General features: G+C 41.8%; 1 protein-coding gene across 2 annotated transcripts; it reads right to left on the bottom strand.

The window, feature by feature from the left end:
* Positions 1–2614: 2614 nt before the first annotated feature.
* Positions 2615–19597, bottom strand: sox1a (SRY-box transcription factor 1a). Of its 2 annotated transcripts, none has more exons than XR_010166084.1 (3): positions 19419–19597; positions 11396–11444; positions 2615–3510 (listed from the first exon to the last, which is right to left on the bottom strand). XR_010166084.1 is itself a non-coding variant. In XM_063887044.1 (3 exons), the coding sequence occupies exons 1-2, from the start codon at positions 16159–16161 to the stop codon at positions 11424–11426; spliced, it is 864 nt and encodes a 287-aa protein (XP_063743114.1). In that variant the 5' UTR covers positions 16162–16461; the 3' UTR covers positions 2615–3510; positions 11396–11423. The 2 variants fall into 2 exon arrangements, 1 of the variants encoding a protein (XP_063743114.1); XM_063887044.1 differs by lacking the exon at positions 19419–19597 and adding an exon at positions 15319–16461.
* Between the last annotated feature and the right edge of the window lie 2040 nt (positions 19598–21637).

The following is a 21637-nucleotide window of genomic DNA, read 5'->3' as shown; positions in this document are numbered from 1 at the left end:
GCTTCGTCTCTCTCCACCCCACCTTCCCCATCTCCACCGGCGGTGACAGAGACGGAGGACACAGGGGTCTGTAATTAGCTGGCTGACCCCGGGGTTGGGTTGTGTGACCCCGGCAGCCGTGCAGCGCAAGATCCAGGGGCCGATCAGATGAGTAGTTCTGAGGGATCACTGGTTGAAAGACAGCCGCTCTCGAGCCTCGGCCAACCCCGTCACATTAGCTCAGATACAGGAGCCCAGCTGCCGGGGCCCAAACTGAGCCACAAACACCTGTCTTAGGTAGAGGACAAACATACAGAGGTGGGGAAAAGTACTCAGGTCTTGTAATTAAGTAAAAGTAGAAGTTCCAGAGTGTAGTCCTGCAATCATCAAATACTTGACGTACCAAAGTAAACTAAAGGTTTATTTAAGTGTTGTTTATATTTCACATCATTAATCAAATAAACAAAGTAACTAAATGTATTAAATACATGTTGTGGGGTAAAAGTACACTATCAAATTGTCGTGAAGTTGAAGAACAAAGAAGCATAAAATGGAAATACTCAAAGTACCTCAAAATTGTACTTAAAAACAGTACTTGAGTAAATGTACTTAGTTACTCTACACCGCTGCAAACATACAGACACATGCTTTTTCTACATCCACTGACACCCGTGCAACTATGAAAACACACCACTCAAGGAAAGGAGGAGGAGAAACCTGACCCAGGTAGGGGAAGGAGAAGGGAGAGAGGGGGTGGGGGGGAGGTAGGAGCAGTGCTGGCCCTTGGTCAAGTGCCTTGTATTCCACAAACAGGCCGCATCCAGTTACACTCTACCTGAGACGCCGAGCCTGAGGAGAGGATTCAAAGAAAAGCTTGTGGAGCTCCTTCCCTTTGGTGCGCCTCCTCGGGCTAATGGAGATTTCACTCTAACAAAAATACATTTCTGATTCCTCCTCCGAGGGGATTTAGTGGAAATCAAGACATTCTTTTCAGCCAGTTCATGAGTAATTGTGTTTTTTTCCCCCCTACCAGCTGCAGAAGTATTAAAAACATGGGTGTTGCAGAGATACCTAGGAGCAGGTTGATAATTGGTAAATGTGGCTCAGCTGTCTGCCTCCACCGCTGCTCACTACACTAATTAAAAGCAGCGAGATGGGAGAAACGGAGAGAGTGTCATCAAGGACACGCTGGGAGACGTTCACCTGAGACGCAGCAGTCACCGATGCTCCGGGCACATCAGTGTGACCTGAACGCCGGCGCTGTTTGAAGTTGTGACGGAGAAAGAAAAAAAAAGGAGACAAAAGTGTCTGGATCTCAAACTACTGCCCTTGGGGGAATAAAGAGATATAGAGAGGAGAGGAGAGGAGATGAGAAGAGATGAAAAGAAAGTAAAGAGAGGAAGATATGTGCAGAGAGAAACATGTTTTGGATTGAGAGGTTGAGGAGGAAAAAGTCTCGCTGTGTGAAAGTTGAGGCCTCCTTTTTGAGATGCTTATTATTTAGTCTCTCATTCACTGCTACCTCTTTACCTCTCTCAAGTCATCATGTTTACACAAGCTGTTACTGCCATTTCCCTGTTGTCTAACCCTCTGCTGTTTTTCCTCCTTCTTTCCCCTCTTTCTTTGTCTTTTTTCCTGCTGGTTGGAAATCTGCAAGGCTTGCTCATCGGCGCCAGCCTCTGTTAATCCCCTCCCAAAGCACCTTAGCAACGCTAGGAATTTAGAGATGCTAAAAAAAACACACAACGACAACAACTGTTCTTAACACTGGGCTCATATTGGCAAGAGTGGCCACATCTTGAGATGTGTGTGTTTTCCATAAGTAGTTCAGAACAATCTGGAAGGGTGTGATAACCAAGGATCTCTCAAGAGTGTGTGTGCGCACATGTGTGTGTGTGTGTAGGGATGTGTGTGTGCACAAAATGGGAATGTATGTTTATGGGATATAGTTCCTATAACACAACCAACCTGGTAATCACTGCATGTAGTCACCTGGGATGCTCATTATCTAGTCCCTGTACACGTTCTGTTCACACACACACGCACACACACACACACACACACACACACACACACACACACACACACACACACACACACACACACACACACACACACACACACACACACACACACACACACACACACACACACACACACACAGCTAGAAGTGTGTGTTTTTCGGTGCTTGTTTGAACACACCTGAACGAGGCTACGATAGACCGAGAGGCTGAAAGAGTGAACAAAAAATAAATGATCACAGAGAGTGGTGAATGAACTTGTGTTATTATAAGCCAAACTTTGATGTTTGCCAAATGCCTCGATGAAAAAAAAGAGAAAAAATCAATAAAGCAAGGTTACGACGCTCGTAGCAATTATGGCGTTAGTTATTTTCATTTGTTGGCTTTTGCGGTTTTCACACATCAACACAGTTCACCCCCACCTCCGTCTTTCTCTCTACCTAAAATCAATTACTTAGGGGCAATGGTAAAATAATTGAGGGCGCATTAAGGCCTTGAAATTAATACATAGTTTAAACTTTTCAATAACTTCTCACTTTGAATTATTAATTTACCCAAGCAAATTGAATATGAAAAAAAATATGAGGAGCACAATGTTTAATTATTAGGCAGCAATACGATGCAAGTTTTATTTAATATGTTATTTTTTTTCAGCAAAAGCCTAGACAACAGACTGTACAATGATAGCGTATAACAAAGACCTGTTTCACATTATGGTAATCCAGGAAGAAAAATGTAATAATATTAGTTTATTTTTTAAACCTAAATATACATAACATAAAGCTTCATGCACTAAACATATGTTAATAGACACCTAGGATGAAATGAGAATAATAAATAATGATATTCTGCTTCTCTAAATGAAATAAGTTTAAATGAAAATGACCTGTTTCACACCGACTGAGGCATCTCTGTTCCCCTTGTTCTAGATCAGTGTGTTTGTTATTCGGGCCGGTCACACATTAAATACACTCAAGGCTGTAGAAATATTCATTACAGGCATTTTGACGGATTTTACAAATCTGAAAAAGCAGCGGCTTCTTGCCAACTGAGGGACTAAGAGTATTAAGACACTGAAGCTGGCTCCAGTGAAAGGGAACGGGGAGCTGGTTTTTCTTTTTGCTGAGATGGGTGCAAAAAAATGGGCTGGTGTTTTGGATTTTTTTTTGTTTTTCTACAGCTCATCTTTTAAATAACATAAAATAAAGTCACCACATGCTCTGAAATCCAACACGGTACTTAGCTAGAAAACACGGGGCAATAGGAGAAAGGGATGCGTGTAATTAAGGGGGTTGATAGTAGGTAGCATCACATGGGAAAGAGCGAATGGAGGAAATTTGGTGCTCTGACTGTCGCTGACATTTTCCTAAAGGTCTTTTCTCCGAAAGCACCTATCTTCTAGTGCTCGACGTAATGATGGGCTGCCAGCGGAGGAGACGAGGCGCTATCTGTTAATCACAGGCCCCACAGTGATCCATGTCCACTGGTGATAGCCATGATGGACAGTTTGCTGCAAGAGAGAGACAGACAGAGAAAAGAGGGAGATGGACAAAAAGAGGATATTGATTTGTAGCGGGATCAAATGTCAAAAGTCAATAAATAAAGCAGGACAGAGCAAATATAACCCTCTAGTTTCATAAATGTCTACATTACAAACATATATTGTGTATTATAGCATTTACAGATAAGAGAGGGAACACATAAGCACATGGTTCAGTCAGAATACTTAATAGCCATCAGGTTATCAAATAAATTACTCAAATTTATCCCGCTGCTTAAAGAGTCTGATAGCTGACAACAATCTAATGGCCATGGAAACAAATTAAGTAGGGTTATAATCATTAAGAACAATTTATCTGCTCCTTTTGGACATACTGCTGTGACATACACATATTTCACTTGTTCCAATCTGACCCATCTAAACAACCCGGTTTGTTGATCACTTGACCCCGTGGGGTTCAAAGGTCAGCCCGGTTCAAACAGCTATCAGCGTGCAGCAGGCACCATAAAACGGCTGTTTCTTGTTTGAACTCTTTGACCCCACATTAACCTCATTCTCTTCCTCACGGAGAATTATCACCTGCCACTGAGGAGCAGAAATCCTTTACAGCATCTGGTGGGTGAGCATGTGTGCAGGCCGGTGATAGAGAAACACTGCAGGTGTGTGTACAGCGCTCTCTATTGAGTAGTGAGAGTCAGAGAGGCAAAGAGACTTTCAGTCAAACCGCGACCTGCAAAGTGTATAAGAACAGGACTAGAACTAGCCCGTCATTTCTTTTGCAAAGAGACTCATTTTCATTGCCATCTCCTGTTTTCCTCTGTGTCACAAATATGCCATATTTCTCCTGATTGATGACACATTTTACACTTCTTTTCTTCTCCTTTTTGGTTTCACAACCCCTTACTGGCACTTTAAAGTGTATTTAAGCCATATGTCTCTAAAGAGTTTCCTCCAATACAACATATACGGCAAATGATTTACCCTGACATGCGCATGAGGCAGTAGAGAGGAGATTGTACCTCGTCCTCCTCTGCGAGTAATAGACGGAAAGAGGAATAGAGAGTAGTAACGTAAGCAAAAAATACTTCAGAAAATGTCAAACATCATGGACGGAAGAATACCCGTTTCTTCTGAAGACTTTAAAGGGAAATGGGATGCATCTGTATACCCTACAACATCTTTTTTTTCCATTGAGAACAAGTGTTGCACCAACATGAATCCCCATCGAGATGCTGAGGAACATAAAGACGACACTAGGGCCAGAAAAACCTCGTAGGCTTGATGCGGTACTGAATACTGGGATTAGAACGTCTATGATTCTTGTTTTGGTGGGCCGATAGACTATATTATGATTGCCCAAGTGATTACAATTCATTCTGAGGTCAAAACAAAAATGAACTTGGTCACCTTTTCGAAAGCAATTCATCCAATATTTTTTGAGCCAACTCCTTGAAATGTATTTACTGTGTGGCGGTTGCATGTCTCACCAAAGTAGTCAAGTTACGGTTTAAATGTCTGTCCAAAATGTCATCACTTAGTAACTGTGTTTAACTTATTGCCCAGAATTATTATTCGACCCTGACCTCTGACCCCTAAAACATACTAAATTTACCCTTGGGTCCCAGTGGATGTTTTAGCCAAATGTATAGACCTTCCCTCAAAGTGCTCCTTTGATATTGCAATACTGAGAGATGGACAGACAACCTGAAACTATATTGCCTCTGGCCACTGCTTGTGTCGGCGCATTCGCAAGATCAAAAACATCAATCTCATGACCACAAGAGGAACTGAGTTACCTCCTCTGAGGTTGAGATATTTAGAAACCATGCTAGTGAAGCTGGCGTAAAAGTATGGGATCTGCTTTCATGGCATTAGATGTTATTGTTTCTCAGATATTTCAGCCTGATCCAGAGCAGAGTGCAGCCACAGAGAGGTTTACCCTGCTGAAATGATACATTTTATACAAGAGCCTGTTGAAATGGGAGGAATAGAAGAACAGTGAAGTAAGAAAGAAAGTAATGATAGTCTACAGGAGGTGCCATTACTCTCAAACTATTCTCCCCCAACTCACCCCTGTTATTACAGACCTAATGCTTTAAAGTACTGTATGTGCTGTTCATTCGGTTCAGTCTGAGAAAAAAAAGGGTTTGCACACGCTAGTGGAAAATAAACAGGAAGCCACTTGGGACATTTTCATTTTATTGTCAATTCCCACTTGTGCTCCTGGGGACAAGCCTAAGTGTGTTTTTCTCCATGAAAGAGACTCTATGTGGAGCCACGCATTGTGAAAGACAAAGAAAGACTGAGTACTCGGCCAAATATCCTTCCTTCAAGCTTACCAAGCAGGAAGATTGCAGAGTACCTAAAAATGATAATGTGACCTTTCTTTGTTGTTCTGTCTGCCTCAGATTATCGGGCCACTGGTGTAAAAAGTGTTGGTCAAGCCCAAAAAATACTCTATAAGTTTCCAATGTCATCAAACAGAGACTTCTTCATTCGTATGCCCTTAAACGTGACATGCCGTACATTTACACAAGCCCAATGAAGACATCATGTGAGGGCTATAGTTCCCCCTCCAACACATCTCCACATGCAGCTACCGCGGCTCATTCTCATGCGATCCATTGCACCTTCATTATGATACTCTGCAGGGGAATGAGAGGGACGCTAGCTGTAGATATACTGATTACTTGTCCTTGGGGTTTTGTCTGATTGTCTCGCTGCTAGTGTATGTTGCCCTGTTGGACCTATTTTTAGCTATGTAGCTGCACTCTGAGACCTCAGCAATAACTTTGGTCAGCACAATGTTAACTGAACTGATGGCCAGAGCGATAAAAAACTAAACAAATCCAAGTTGCAATAATTCCCAACACATACATGTATATAGCAGTATTTGGGGAATAATCACTAGCATCTTAGCTAGCCACGCTACTGGTGCACAACCACTTAAACAGCTGGGCTAATATGGTAAATATGGCACACCAAATGGAGACACTTTTCTTCAAGAAAGTACTGCTGTTGTGTGGAAGGTGCAGACACCCGAAAACATATTACATTACTTATCTGCTGCCAAAGACCTCAGCAACTTCTGTTTGTTTGCTGGAGTCGCTACAACAAATATGTACAGAATCACTTTTAACTGCACTTGCTAGTAGTGTCGCAGTTCGATAAAAATAGTAAAAATGGAGATAAGTAATAGCAACAAAAACCAATTCATTATCTATTTTCTGTAGCACACCATGTCCTAATTTAATTGCATTTTACAATTATAAAAATGCCATTTTGCCAGACTGGTTGAAGAGGAGGTATAAACTGCAGCCTGATTTGTGTGGAGGTGAGTGGGGTTATTTTGTAGCTCCCACATGATTTAAACACCAAGCTCATTGTGCTTTTGGCACTCCTAAAGTGGAGGCTGCCGGTTTTTCATATACATTGGTCTTGCTCCCCTCAGATGGAAGCAGGGATTTAAGTACCTGAAAGAGGTTTTGATGGATCAATAAAGACATTACATTTCACATGTAATGCTTCCTTAAAAGCATCTGCGGGAATTTCTTTTTAAAATTGTTAATATTTTCAGCATTTTTCTGTACTTGTGGCACATTTCTTCCAAGTATTCAGTTTTCTCTTTGACAGAATTGTCTAATTTCCAGCTGAGAGACGTCTGTTGTCAATGCAATGTCTGAGACTTAATTTCCACCAGCAGCTAGCTTTGTGTGTCCATTTCAATAAAATAAAATCTGAAGTGTTTGCACCTCGCCTTCGACCTGTATGATGTGTGACGCCTGTACGCCAAACACAAACCAATAAAACAGCATTTTTAGAGGCGCAAGAATCCACTTGTTGTAGGGCTGCTACTATAAAAGCCTGTTTTATCAGTAACTGATATTATAAGCAACTCCATTAAAACATTTCTACACTAAGGTCTCTATACTTCTGATTGACTTTGCTTTGTATGTTTGGCTGCTGATATTCAATAAAAAAAAAAACTCCAATTCAGGAGGTGTTTCCTTCTTATGTCCCTGAGAAGTTATGGGAGTTGCAGTGGATGGTTTGGTATATAAAAACACACAACTTGGACACTGAAACCCATGCAACGCACCTGACCCTGACATGGATGAGCCAAAATGCAACAGCCAACATTAGTATCCAAAAGTTAAACCTGCACACACATTTTTTTGGCCCACTTGGGGGCAGTGGAAGCCCCCAAGTGGCCAACACTGACATACTATCACCTCATAAAGCAATATTTGCCTATTACCTTAGGGAAACATTTGGCACTTACGCTGCTAAATACTCTCCTTTGTCCATAAATTCTCCAAAAACTCAGTCTGTCTACTTACATGGGCTGGACTGTACGCTGGGTTTATGTGTATCGGAACATGTTAGCCTAAAATAACGTCCCGCTATGGCTAGAAATGATAGAGTAAACCGCAGAGTCCAGTGATCTCTTTTGATGGTTGTGTTACCACGTGTCCCCTTAAGTCACCCTACACAGATATTTGATCCACTTCTTCTTTCTTGTGTCCATTAGTGCAGCATTAACAATTTTGAAGCAAAGAAGTGGCCGGTGAAAACATAATGACATTTTTGTTATTCGTGAGGGTTGTGTGGAAGGCCAAGTGGATCCTTAATGTTGCTCAGGTTGATTTGTGCAACCTCGACATGACTCATACAACGTTAACCTTCTTTAAATATGCTAGAGAAAATACAATAGTTAAAGTGAAAATTGTAGATCTTCAAAAGGGGCAGAATATGTTTCCTTACTGAAATTAATAAAAGTGTACTTCAGGCAGCAACACTAACATCATATACTTCCTGGCCTACAAAATGTACCTTATTCAAGCAAATTGGTTGACCCAGTTAAGTTATTCCAAAGCGGGAATGTGAAGAAGTTCATGGTTCTCTTCACAAAACTCCATTAAGTGGGAATATTTGTATATCAGCGGTACAGCTTGGACTTGTACTTAAGCAAAAATAGAGACATTTTTGCTTTAACTTATGATTATAAAGTAAATGTAGATTGCATAAGGTAATGGCTGTGGAATAATGAACACCATCTGTGCTTTAAATTGGTTCCCTATAAGCCTCACTTTCACTATGCACTTCTATCTCCCACCAAGTACAATCTCCTGGGAAAATGCACCCATTTCAAAGTTATGAGCAGATTAAATGGTTGTGATTAGTGGTCATTTCTACTTCTCTAATGCATTAGAGGGGGAAATTCTGCACCTGCTACATTGTGAAATTGAAAGTTAAACCTTAAAGCTGAATGACATTTCTTTGTAGCAAATCGTTGTGAACAAAACGTCTTTAGGTCTAGGCAACACAACTACTTCTTTAGGTCTAGGAAAATGTTTTAGTCTGGCTTTTAATCAATACTTTTTTAAAGAGGAAAGTGGAACTTGTTGTGAACCCAAAGATAACATATTGTTGTTTTCAGAAATGAGGGGACCACCTATCTTTTTAAGTCCCAACCTTCGTATAAGAGTTCCTAGTATTTCTCCTTTATGGGGGGGAATCAATGACAAAAACCTTGTAGTTGGGGATAGCATGCCCCCCTGTCCAGCAGTGGCTCAGTCAGTAGGGGCTTTGACTGGGAATCGTAGGGTTGCTGGTTCAAGTCCCCAAACAGACATGAAATATGGAAAGTGGACTGCTTCTTGGAGAGGTCCCAGTTCACCTCCACCAGCAGTTCTGCTGTGGTGCCCTTGAGCAAGTCACCGGACACCCCCCCTTCCCTATTGCTCCCCTGGCGCTGCACAATAGCTGCCCACTGCTCCTAGTACTAGGATGGGTTAAATGCAGAGGACCAATTTCCCTGTGTGTGCTCTGCTGTGTGCATGTGTGTGACTAATAAAGAGGGTTTCATCCTCCGATTCTATCTATCTATCTTATGACCCTTATCTATGAGGCTGAAAAACGCCCATTTAATTGGCTGATAACTTTCAAAAGAGTGGAAAATGAAGGATCGATCAACAGTTTTTTCACAATAAAAGCCCTAGACAAAAACAATACGTTATCCCACGGTAACACTTAAACAATAGAAGTGTGGACCGTGGAAGCTGTCCTCAGAAAATAGCCCCTTTGACTGAGGAGGAGAAAAGAGAGAGTGATTAGAAAAACGTCTTTCTACGAGGCTGGATCAGAAACCAACCCTGCCCAGTGTTACTTATTAATACGACACATGTTTTACTCTGTCTTTATCATAGCACTGAGATCAGGGTTTATAGTTATTTTGATTCTTGCCGCTTCTGTTTCTTTCTTGACATTACCATTATCCAGGCAGCTCTCAGTAACCATGTTGATATAGATATTTAAAAAAGGAGGTTCATCTCCCTGCTATTTTGTTTGGCTACAAATTGAGTGAGTTGGTAGCTCTGAGGAAAAGGGAAAGGGGTTTTTTTGCAACATCAACTTTAAAACGAAGAGTCGCACAGTGTAAAAGTTGACTTGTGTGTTTCCATTTTAACTTGCATAAAGCAGAGGCTCCTTATTTTCAGGAACTGTTTTCCGATGGAGAACTTTTCTTCTGTAGAACCAGACTCTAGCTACTAGTGAGGTCACCCAAACCCCCAGGAAGAGCTCCAGGATTTGAGGCCAATTTTATTGTAGTACCCAAACAGTTACGTTACAACTTCCAGGTTTGTCACTTGGTGCCATCGGGCTCAAAACGTTTTTTGCCCATGACTTACATTGGGGGAAATGCGCCTGTGGAATAGCATATTTTCACTTTGGAAATGACATGAAGCTGTAAAAGACACTGATAACTGAATCCGGGGTTGGAAACCCTCCTCCATTCATTGTATAACACAGAATGACTGGAACCAGTTTAAAGAAAACACTGGTGAACTTGCTCTAAAAAGGCAAAAATATGGATATACCGCAGAACCAGGTATTTGTATCAATCAGCCTCTAATGCTATATCCAGTTCTCTTTATACATCTATGAGGTCACCCCAAATTACTTGAACGTTGTGGGGAAATCAGAGGATTTAATGACAAGAGGAATCTACACTGATCGTTGGGTTTTTGATATTCTAATACTTTATGGACAAGTCAAAACATATATTAGATTAGATTCAAAATGTAGTTTAATATAATTAGTCTTGAATCATAGTTTGTGAGTGTCTCTGCTTTTAAATAGAGATATGTAATGTCTAGTCAGACTTTCATTGGGTGGGGTAGTGCTGGGCCTGGTGAAATCCTGGCTACATCCCTGACTGAGAGTCTCCTCATCCTTTCATCAGTGACGGACAGTGAGGCCACTCAGTATGCTGCACCCCCCACCCCCTAAACTCCCATCTTCTTCAAACTTATTCTTTCCTTTCTCCTCCTTCCTCCAAAAAACTCCCCGGTTCCTGTGGAGTGGCTGGTTTTGTGTGGCCCCAGCACTGTCCCGTTTTTATCACTTCTCTGACGGGTTACCCCGGTCCCCCCAAGCACCTGCGCCGCTCCCAGGTCCCTACAGGAATGCGCTGGGGCTTGTAATCGCCTTTGTGGGGGCCATTGAGTTGTACGGCTGACTGAAACTTCCCAACCTCACAGCGCGCTGGCCGCTGAATGGGGCTCAGCGTGGGGCGACTCTCCAAACCACCACCGCTGCCAAATTCCTACAGTGGAGCTCCACAATCACTCCCACACAGGCCCCGATATACCGCCAGGCAGGAGGGATGAGGAGGGGGTGGTGGTGGTGGTGTGTGTGTGTGTGTGTGTGTGTGTTGGGCAGAGAGATGGAAAAGACTACATTTGACTCCAAACTAAACAGACACTTTTTGCGTAAAATCATCACTCTGGATGGACATCATTTCTTGGGTTTTTGTTATTGTTCGATTAGTGAAACAGTGATTTAGTGCAAGAACAAACCAAAATTATACATTTTCATTTCAAAATCTCACCTTTTGTCAAAATGTCCCAGTGCAGATGCTATTCCAACAACGGAGAAATCTGAAAAAAAAAAAAAAAATAGAAAATAAAAAAGGCGGTTTTGAATGCTGGACAAAGTTTGAAAATAAAACAATTTCTCATAACTTTCAGGACATTTGTGCTGCGTTTCGGTGCATTAGGTCTGTGTGCCGACATATAGCGTGGTAGCTGTGGGTAGATAGAGCAGCACTGCAGGATTAAGAGGCAGCAAGATTGTTAAACATGTCAACGTGTAATTGCACGATAAGGCCCTTCCGAGGAATTCATTGGCCCAGTTGCTTTCTCTATTCCGCGCTAATCTCGCCCGGCACATTCGCTCTGTGCAATCTGTCTCCATAATCTTCTGTGACAGAGCGGGCGACGAGAGCAGCCTGCCTGGTAATTTTTTTAGGAAAAGGGGGGGAGACGTGGAGAAAATATGCAGAGGCGTGATAAAGTGACGCTAATTATCCCCATTTAGGACAGGGAGTGCAAGGGATCGGGGCTTTACGAGCAACCGAGTGTGCGCTGGAGCTGATGGCCTCCTAGCACGGAATATATCGGTGGCTACAAGATAAGAGCATCGCACGGTGGAGAGATTTATTGGCCGGTCAGCTAAACACACGCACACGCACAAACACACACACACATACACAGTGCTGCCACAGCCTGTATACGCTGCACCCTACACTTACCCCTCTTCCACCTCAAGGTGTAATTTATTCGGGTTAAATTTGCCAGAACGCTCCTCTTTTAGCCTGGCGATGCGCCGTGACGCGCTCCGCCTCTCCGGCTTTCACTGTTAATCCGGATCTCTCCACATCAACAGATAAGATAGAAACAGATGCAAAACACACGAGGAGGCCTTCCCCGTGCCATACGCTGCGAGAGATGTCTCCATAGATGCGGTTTCTTTTGGGTTATGGAATTTAAACTAATTTCAAGACATTGTTCCTCTGATTTCTCTCAATAGATTAATGCGCAGCCAGACGTTACACGCTTTACTATGAGGTCTAACAGGTTTAATTGACAAACCATGCAAGTCTTCATCAGTGTGACATAGGCCCTTTAACTATGTATTTGAGATTAATTGATTTTTCAAAATGCCTAAGTAGGCATAAATGTCCCTCATTTGCATATGTATAGCCTACATCTATACCGGGCCTACAGGCAATATGAAAAATGTACATGTCAAAAGCAGCTGAGGCCTATCAGAAAGTGACGTCATTTTCAGGAGAAATGTTCAATATTTTAAGAGCATTATAAAAATGATATATATTTTTTCTTAAAACATGTCTGATCCATACTGGAGGTCTTTCTGTACAAAGGTATCAAAACTCACCTCAATTAAAAACTTTACATTATGATGAGTCATCAGTCACCCCATGTGTTATGATCCTAATTGGCCAGTGAGAAGTTAAAGTCCAGTCTGTGAATCAGATGTCCTGTATGCTATTGGTTTTGGGTTTCGACGAAGTACGTACTAAATGTTGCATCATTTCATGGTTTGCTTTGTGCTGCAAGTGATTATCTATTTGTTACTAAATTTGACAGAGGGTTTATTAACCTAAAGTCTCTTGTAATGTTTTTTTAAATTAAATGTGAATGTACACTTTAAATAATCGTTTTTGCCTCATGTACTTTCCCCGGATCCCTTTACTGTCCTGCCTCTGTACACTCTCACAGCTTAACTAAAAGATTATATAATTAGGATAAAAGCTCGTGTATAGCACTGTTATTAAAAATGTTTGTTAAACTGGTGATTCATCATCTTGAAAACTGTTCATTTGATTACCAAGAAAACAAAACTCTAGACAAATTAATAAGTTGTTTTTGTGATTTTAAGGTTGCACGTCTTTTTCCCTGAAGTCTTGTGTAATGTCATCACAAATGTCTGGATATTCTAATTCAGTGATATTTCAGTTAAGGTAATCAAGTGTTAACCAAATGCTAAAATACATATGGTTCCAAAGAAATGTCCATCGGTGTCAACTATACCAGTTTAGGTTAAAGATCACTAATATTTATTTATTCATTCATTAATGTAATAAATCAATCCTTTCATCACTAAAAAAATGATTACATATTACTGCTTTATTTATTGTAAGTCCGAATCTTATGATTTAACGTCATGATCAAAACAGAAGCAGTGAAATTACAAACTAAATTTATATCAGTATATCTAAATCATAAAATTATTTTAATAATTTAAATGAAATTAAAAGTATATATATATATTCAAATCATTGTTTTTTAAATAAAAGGCCTAACATTAACCCACAGTTAAAACGTGACAATAACAAGTAAGTAATAAAGCCTTTTGATAGGCTGGTACATTTTTGTTAAAGACAAAATCATTATTTATGTGATGTAAACTATCAAGAAATTGAAATGTTAAACAACTTTAAAATTCGTTAGAAAAAATATAAATCTCATAAATTAATAAATAAATTAATAAAATTGACAAAAGTAAAAAAATAAATATTTTAAAATCTCCTTAAATTGGCCCGAACACTGCTGTTTTAAAACTCTTTATAGGGTATGCTATATTATTTAATTAAATCATTGTATTCCTGTAGGAAATGAGGACGTTTCGTTATTTACACTAACAGGTGGTTTGTAAAATGAGGCCTTCACCTACTCTGTGTTATCAGATATATTTAAGAAATGACATTTAATGTGTAAGGAATAACTTTTATATAAATATGGAATATGGGCTATTAACGTGGCCTCCTTTAAATGTTCACAACTTGAATATAGTTGGACCTGCATGCCACTTATAAATACAAATATGTAATAACATTAATATGTGAATTTATTTCTCATTACACCCATTAAAGTTTGGCCCATGAAAAAACACTATCCTATCAAAACGGTTTCCTCGAGGCCTGCAGACTGAAGCTTTTTACGCACGATTACGCACAAACAATTAAGCTATTTAGAAGCTTGTGGGATCTGTGGTGTCAAACATTTAACAGGTGTCTATTTTTCTCGAGTGGAAGCTGGATAATATTCTTGTGTCCTAAAACGTGAAAACACTCCTGTGTGAACATTGTGTACAATAATCAATCTAAGACCGTTGTCTTAAGAATCAAAGCAACATCTGGTGAAATTTATTCAATTCTTCTTCATTGCAATATCAGGGCTTTTCACTTGCAGAAAAGCACTTAAATTACAACAGCAGTTGCCCTTCATCATTTGAAATATTAAAATTATTCACAATTTACAATAATTAGAGTGTTACAATAAAAAGAGATGATTCCAAGAATTAAGACACAGGCTTCAGCAAATGAACACAAATGTTTAAAGAATGTGAATTCCCCATATCTTTTAAAGCACTTTCTTAAGATTATGACACGTTATCTCATTTTCAATAACTTACAAGAGCCCCCCCCCCCCCCAAAAAAAAAAAGAAATTAAAAAAAATTAAGAGACAATTGAACCAAATACCCACGTGGACCTGGCGTAACCCTCAACTTAGACTGTGAAGTAATGGACAAAAAGATGGTATAGCACAATAACCAATATCTCAGCATCAGATATATAATTTCACTGGAGGCTATTAAAAAAGAAAAGCCGAGATGAATTTGCTATTTACCCTTCATTTACAATATCATAAACATTCTGTACAAAATGCAGGTAGTTCTCGGGACCGGGGTTATTTAGAAAAGAGGTAAATATTTGGTTATGTGTTCGTTTGCAGTTTTCAATTATTCTGTGAGTTTTAAATGTGTGTTAGAGGGACCGTCCCGTTCACTCCAGCCGTGGCGCTCTGGTAATGCTGCGGCAAGGCATGGAGTCTACTTTGCATTGACGGGTCCCCCGGCTCTCCGGTCGGTAAATACATGCTTATCATCTCTCTCAAGTCTCCGGGGCAAGGACCCCGTGAGTGTGTGCTGCTGACGGGAGGGCTTACACTCGGCTCCGACTTCACAAGCGACCCTAGCGTCCCCATGGCAGCCGAGGAGGAGACGCCGGAGCCCTGGTGCTGTGTGTAGCTGATCCCGCCGTAGCCGGATGGAGAAGCGTTCATGTAGCTCTGAGAGTTCGAGATGGGGCTGTATTGCAGGGCCGTCATGTCGTAGCGGTGCATGGGCTGCGGGTTGTGTGAGTGGTGGTGGTGTGAGTGGTGGTGGTGGTGCGCCCCGCTGCCAGGGTGCTGGCTGTAGGCGAGCTGCGCCTCCTGCATCATCGCTGCGGCCGCCGCAGCTGCTGCCACCTGCCCCGAGTACGCACCGTTAGCCCAGCCATTCATGTGCGCGTAGCCGGAGCTGGCGGAGCCTCCGTGACCCCCGGGGCTCTCTAACCTCTGCCCGACCCCGGATGAACCCATCCCGACTCCCAAACCAACTCCACCGCCACCGCCGGGCCCAGAAAGCAGTCCACCAGCGAGGGAATATTTGTCCTTTTTCAGCAGCGTCTTGGTCTTCCGTCTTGGCCGGTACTTGTAATCCGGATGCTCCTTCATGTGCATGGCTCGCAACCGTTTAGCCTCGTCGATGAAAGGTCTTTTCTCAGCCTCTGACATCACTTTCCACTCGGCGCCCAGCCGCTTGCTGATCTCAGAGTTGTGCATTTTGGGGTTCTCCTGTGCCATCTTCCTCCGCTGGCCCCGGGACCAAACCATGAACGCGTTCATCGGTCTCTTCACGCGCTCCTGGTTCGCTTTGGACCCGCTGTTCGGCCCCGTTTGTCCCGTGTTCGTGTTCGTTTGGGGACCGGGGGAATGAAGGTCAGTTTCCATCATCATGCTATACATTCACCTGGTTTTTAACTTCGCCACCAACAGAGAAAAAAGTCTATTTCAAGATAGCAGCGCACAAGATCGAGTGCGCACAGGATGACTGGATAACACAATTTAATATTCTAACCCCAAATGATTCAAGATCAAAATTAATCCAAAAGGGATATAAAATGTTCTCCAACCAGTACTTCACAAGGTCTTCGCCTGGGTTGGTTCACATCCACTGTGGCAGAATGCACATTTGAGCCACTTTCCCTGTCGGAGTTGAGAAGTTGGTTAAAGCGGCGGCCATATGATGCGCACTGACAGCAGTTAAATGAGCCACATGCGGCCAATGAGGCTCTAGCAGCAGAGTGATTTGCATGGCGTTTGGTCAGGTGACTAGAGGACCATAGAGGAAGAGCTCACCGGAGGAGGAGGGGAGGAGGAGGAGGAGGAGGAGGAAGAAGAGGAGGGGGGGCAGAAAGGAGGGTCAATCCCACAAATAGCACAAGGCATTTGAAATTTCCAAACACGCTCTCAGAGGCTTCAGCTAAACAAAAATAACTAAAATTTGTTAGCAGTGAGTGGGGTGCAGTCTGTGATTACTATGAGTCAAACATCTCGACATATTTTTAAAGATTAGTCGCCGGATTTCGGAAATCACTTTAAACCAGCTTCAATATAACAGCTTTTAAATTCGCATGCAAAGTTTGGGTAAAAATATTTCCACTTTTTCTCTAAATGAATGCTTGAAAATCAGACCATTTCCTTCATTTTTTAAACGGGTTATTCTCAAATCTTCTGTGATTCCTAGAAGTCCTGTATTTGTATGTACTGAAATAACACTACAGTCAGCCAAAACCAATTCAATATCAGGCGATTTGATGCTCAAGCAGAGCCTCAAAATCCATTTTTTCAGACCTCCTCTGCCTCCCTCTCTGCCTTCAGGTGTGTAATTAAGGTAGTAATAGTAGGTGTCAGAGAAAGACATTTTACACACTCAATACAGACTGTGATGTGAAAGAGATTTTGTAAAAAAAAAAATGTTGGTCTAAGAGGAGAAGCACCTCGGGATGGATCGCCATATAATGACGTGAAATTGCTGGGGTAAAGCGCTGTGATCGCCGTCTGCTGGCGGTGCATGAGCCTCTGTGTGTGTGTGTGTGTGTGTGTGTGTGTGTGTGTGTGTGTGTGTGTGTGTGTGTGTGTGTGTGTGTGTGTGTGTGTGTGTGTGTGTGTGTGTGTGTGTGTGTGTGTGTGTGTGTGTGTGTGTGTGTGTGTAAAGTTGAAGATAAAAAGAAAGGCCGCAAGTAAACTACTCTGTCACCTTCTTCACCTTTTTTTTTCTACCTGGACTTTTTCTTAAGGTCCTTATTTAACAGGTTACCCGTGCGTAAAACCTGACAGGGAAGTCTTGGACTCCGCGCATTTATAATCCAGATTTCACAGCTGACCTCCCCTGAAAAGCCCAATCAACCCTTAATTGAAAGGGAAAACGGAATACCACTTCCCGCAGCGAGACTAACGATTTAATCATCCCATCGTCCTTTGCTGTTTTTTATTTTAATTGGAGCTTAGCTTGATATGTCGGCGTGTTCAGGGCCTGAGGGAGCGGGATCACTCGGACAGATCCATGCCTCCCTGGTAATGGGGTTAACGGGATATCACACTGATGGTCAATAAACGTCTCAACTGGTCCATGTGTCTCAAGGCCCGAGAAAATGGTGATATGATGATGGTGACACACGTAGAGCAACAGATTTGTGAGCCAAAAAAAAAAAAAGGACGATAAACTTATAATAATGAAATTGAATTAACGCTGATTAAGTTTAAACTGCCTCACATCACAATCAGTCAATTCTTTAAAGAAAGTATTTTAAACATTTCTAAATTAAAAAAAGTAAGGAGTACTATTTATTTACCAAATTAGATAATTACAGTAATTTAACTAAAATGAATTGTGTTTTTTGCAATTAAAAAATAAAGCCTCAGATATTTTTTGATAAATCTATTAATATAGTCTGCCTAAATTATATTAAAGAGACTTGACAAATGACAAGGCACCATGTTAGAATCCAGAAATATGGTTTAAAAAGGGGTATATATTTTTAGGATCGATCGAGAATGATGAATTATTATTGTTATTATGTGTTCCTCTCATTGTGGAGTGGATTTAGGCTTGTAGAGGATTAGCCTTCACAGTGACACTGGGACCCCGGTGGCCCCTGTTTACTCTCCCTGTCATCCCCCATCAGTCACTCCTCTTAACAAACCTCTTTTCAAAACCTGCTCGTTCCTTTGTGCAGGGCCTCTGCAACAGGATGTGCGCACTGCGATGATGGTGCACAACTGGGGCCAGGGGTCAAAGCAGTTATCCATACCCCAACCCCCCAAACGAATTTAAATATAAAAATAAATAAGAGAAACATTATGCATAAATAATGAGATCTAGAAAATATGCACAGCGTTTTATTTTGCCTTTTTTAAGACAGTAAAAGAGATTGTATCTGGGTTCCCCCCTTTAATCTGTCATCTTTCCTCCTAAAGCTGTTAAGCCAGAACAACAATGTCCACGTGTGTCTGTGCGTGTGTGCACAAGCCAGCGGCGCACGTTAAACTGGGTGGTGTTGGTTTTGAGAAAGAAAAATAATAAAAGAGCAATGATCACCTGACCTGGACAAAAACTGCAGTTTGCGTGGATAAAGCAAGAGAAAATACATGTTTTACAGCTTCTATCTACAAGATGTGGTGATCAGCCCCCACCTGCTCCCCCCCGCCTCCTGAAAAGTAAAAACACCGAGATAATCACGTAGCCGAGCCGTGTAAAACAACTTGTGATAAAACACTCCCAGAATTTACAGCATGCAGCTGATCTTTCTCGTTAATCAGGCAAATAAAAAGGTGGCACAGATAACCTCTTACTCCCGAACACATCAGGAGCTGCTCGGATAATCAAACTGAGCAACTGGTAGCATCGCGAGCCCAGAGCAGTGCGCAATGTGCAGCCAAACGCCGGTGCGTCTCCCTTGTCCCAAAATAAAACGACAGCCTGCAGCGAGTAACACATATTATCTGCTTTGAATTAAACACAGAGCGTAGACGTTTCGAAATAAAAGGATGCCATAAATACAGATATTTAGTTCGCTTTACCCCTCCCGTTTTCAGCATTAAATCCACTTTACGTGAATAAAGATTTTACGCACAACAGGAAGGTTGACTAATAAAGCATCTACAGGTTAAATATTTTTTTTAAATGCCTTTTGTCTGAAGGGAATTATATGCAAACTTACGCATGTTCCCCTCGTTCCCTCTACTCCAGACCATGTGGGCAGATTTCCTACTCCATACTCCTAAAGCCGTCCTAAACCTTCCAAAGCCTCATGTAAGACCGCTACTCCCACTACAATCTGGCCGCTCGAGTGCCAAGGCCATGCGTGCCCGGTGCCCAAAGACACCACACACACTGAGGGGCAGAGACAAGAAGAAATGACATTTATTATACACTCTAAAAAAGACAATTCCAAGTTATTGTTTCTCTCTGCGAAAGGGGCTTGCTTCTAACATAATGGAGCGTCTTTTGTGTGCCACAGAACAATACAAAACAAGTATTCTAATAAATAGCCACTTTTTTTTTTTGGCTCTCCAGGATGAATGGGGCTGGAGCGGCGGGGTTCTGAAAGGCAGCTGTGCCGCATTGGGGGAGGAGGGGCGAGGAGTTGGGGAGGAGCCCAGCACCCCCCTTCCTTACCTCCTGGATACTGACTCCCATTACTGATCCTGGATCAGAAAAGGATTTAGGGAGAGAGTGTGGGGGGGGGGGGGTATTGACTTAGCAGGCTGTTTTTTACTCAGGACATACACTGTGTCCAACAATGTGATCCTCAAACCCTCAAATATTGCCTCATACTGTGAAGTCCCCAGCATCCAATTAGATTCAGTTCATATGAACCCGCACAGCTTGCAAGCATGTGGCTCTGACAGCTTCTAGGTGGGGAAACACGGGCACGCGCGCACACATACGCGCACACACGAAGGCGCACACACACACACACACACACACACACACACACACACACACACACACACACACACACACACACACACACACACACACACACACACACACACACACACACACACACACACACACACACACACACACACACACACTACACTGTATAAGAAACAGCTGGGATCATTAAAGATTTCTTATCCACAGATATCATCTTATATTTTGGATATTCTTTACTAGCATTACAGTAAAGTGATGAAATTATTGTCATGTCCATTACTGATGATTATTTATCAAAAATCTCATTGTGTTAATATTATGTGAAAGCACCAATAGTCAACCCTACAGTATTGTCTCGATGTCAATTTCAAGATATTTTATAAGAATATTGTGATATTTGATTTTATCCTTATCGCCCAGGTCTCGTTGCAACTGTTGTTTCCTTTTCTGATTTATAAAATGTCATAAAATAGTGAAACATGTCTATTCTAGTTCATTCAAGTCCAAGGTGATGCCTTTAAATGTCGGTTTTGCCACTCAATAACCCAAAGACATGATGATTATTTTTATATACAGCAGAGAAAATAAGGAAATCTTCATATTTGAGAGACTAAAAACAACTTTTTCTGCCATGAAGAATTACTATGACAATTTTCCGATCATAAACAGTTGGCCATTATTTCTCTGTCGGTGCTAATCCATTAGTTGACTGATCCTTGCAACTCTCTCTACACACAAGCACAGGTCTGTTCAACGTACTCTTTCCCACCTCAAAGATTAATTTCCTCTCAATCTTACCCTAACACGTCCCGTTTGTTTTGCAAACACAGGAGCAGAGCCTGGCACGGCGGCTCTTCACTGTTAATGAATCACACTGCAACACCGCCTGTTGCAGCGTCCTGGCTCCAGACGCCCTGACGAGGCTGATGTAGCTGGCAGGTGTCGGAGCTGCTTCACACACCCATCTGCTTACTGCCGGAGCCAAGGTGAAAACATTGTGCGTGCTATAAAAGTAAGGCCTTCTATTGTTTGGTAACAAGGGGTGGAAACAAATCTTGGTGATGCTTTTCTACAGAACACTCAGTGCTGTATAATCACTTGATGAGTTAAACTGGACAAACAGTGGGCCTGCCCTCCAAATGATATAATTTAACATGGAGAATCTTATTTATTTTTCTACAATTATATAAACACAGAGCGATTTCGCAACCACCATTTCTCCAGTTTAAAATTTCAGAATAAACCTTCTGCTTTTTTTCTTGACTTTACTCTTAAAGATGCGGATGGTTAACCAACCTTTTCATACACTTTCTACCCAGGAAAAAGATCCCCTGGCTGATCAGTAAAACCACGTCTACATCCTGTCATTTATACTTATTCACCAGAGATAGCTTTGTCACTTTGCGCAGATGTCCTGCATCAAATAAGTAGCACACACAGACCACGCAAGCAGGAGAGTGACACAAAGTGGTAAAGCTTAGTAAAAGGCAACGTCGA

This window comes from Eleginops maclovinus, chromosome 7 (genome assembly GCF_036324505.1).
Source record: "Eleginops maclovinus isolate JMC-PN-2008 ecotype Puerto Natales chromosome 7, JC_Emac_rtc_rv5, whole genome shotgun sequence".
Taxonomy (NCBI): domain Eukaryota; kingdom Metazoa; phylum Chordata; class Actinopteri; order Perciformes; family Eleginopidae; genus Eleginops; species Eleginops maclovinus.
The sequence above is the reverse complement of the archived record's forward strand: the minus strand, read 5'-3'. Positions and strand labels throughout refer to the sequence as shown.

Coding starts and splice junctions, on each gene's coding strand:
- sox1a (XM_063887044.1), bottom strand. CDS start 16,161: ATGTATAGCATGATGATGGAAACTGACCTTCATTCCCCCGGTCCCCAA. Junction 11,445..15,318: donor TTGTGAAGTCGGAGCCGAGT/GTAAGCCCTCCC, acceptor TTTTTTTTTCAG/ATTTCTCCGTTGTTGGAATA.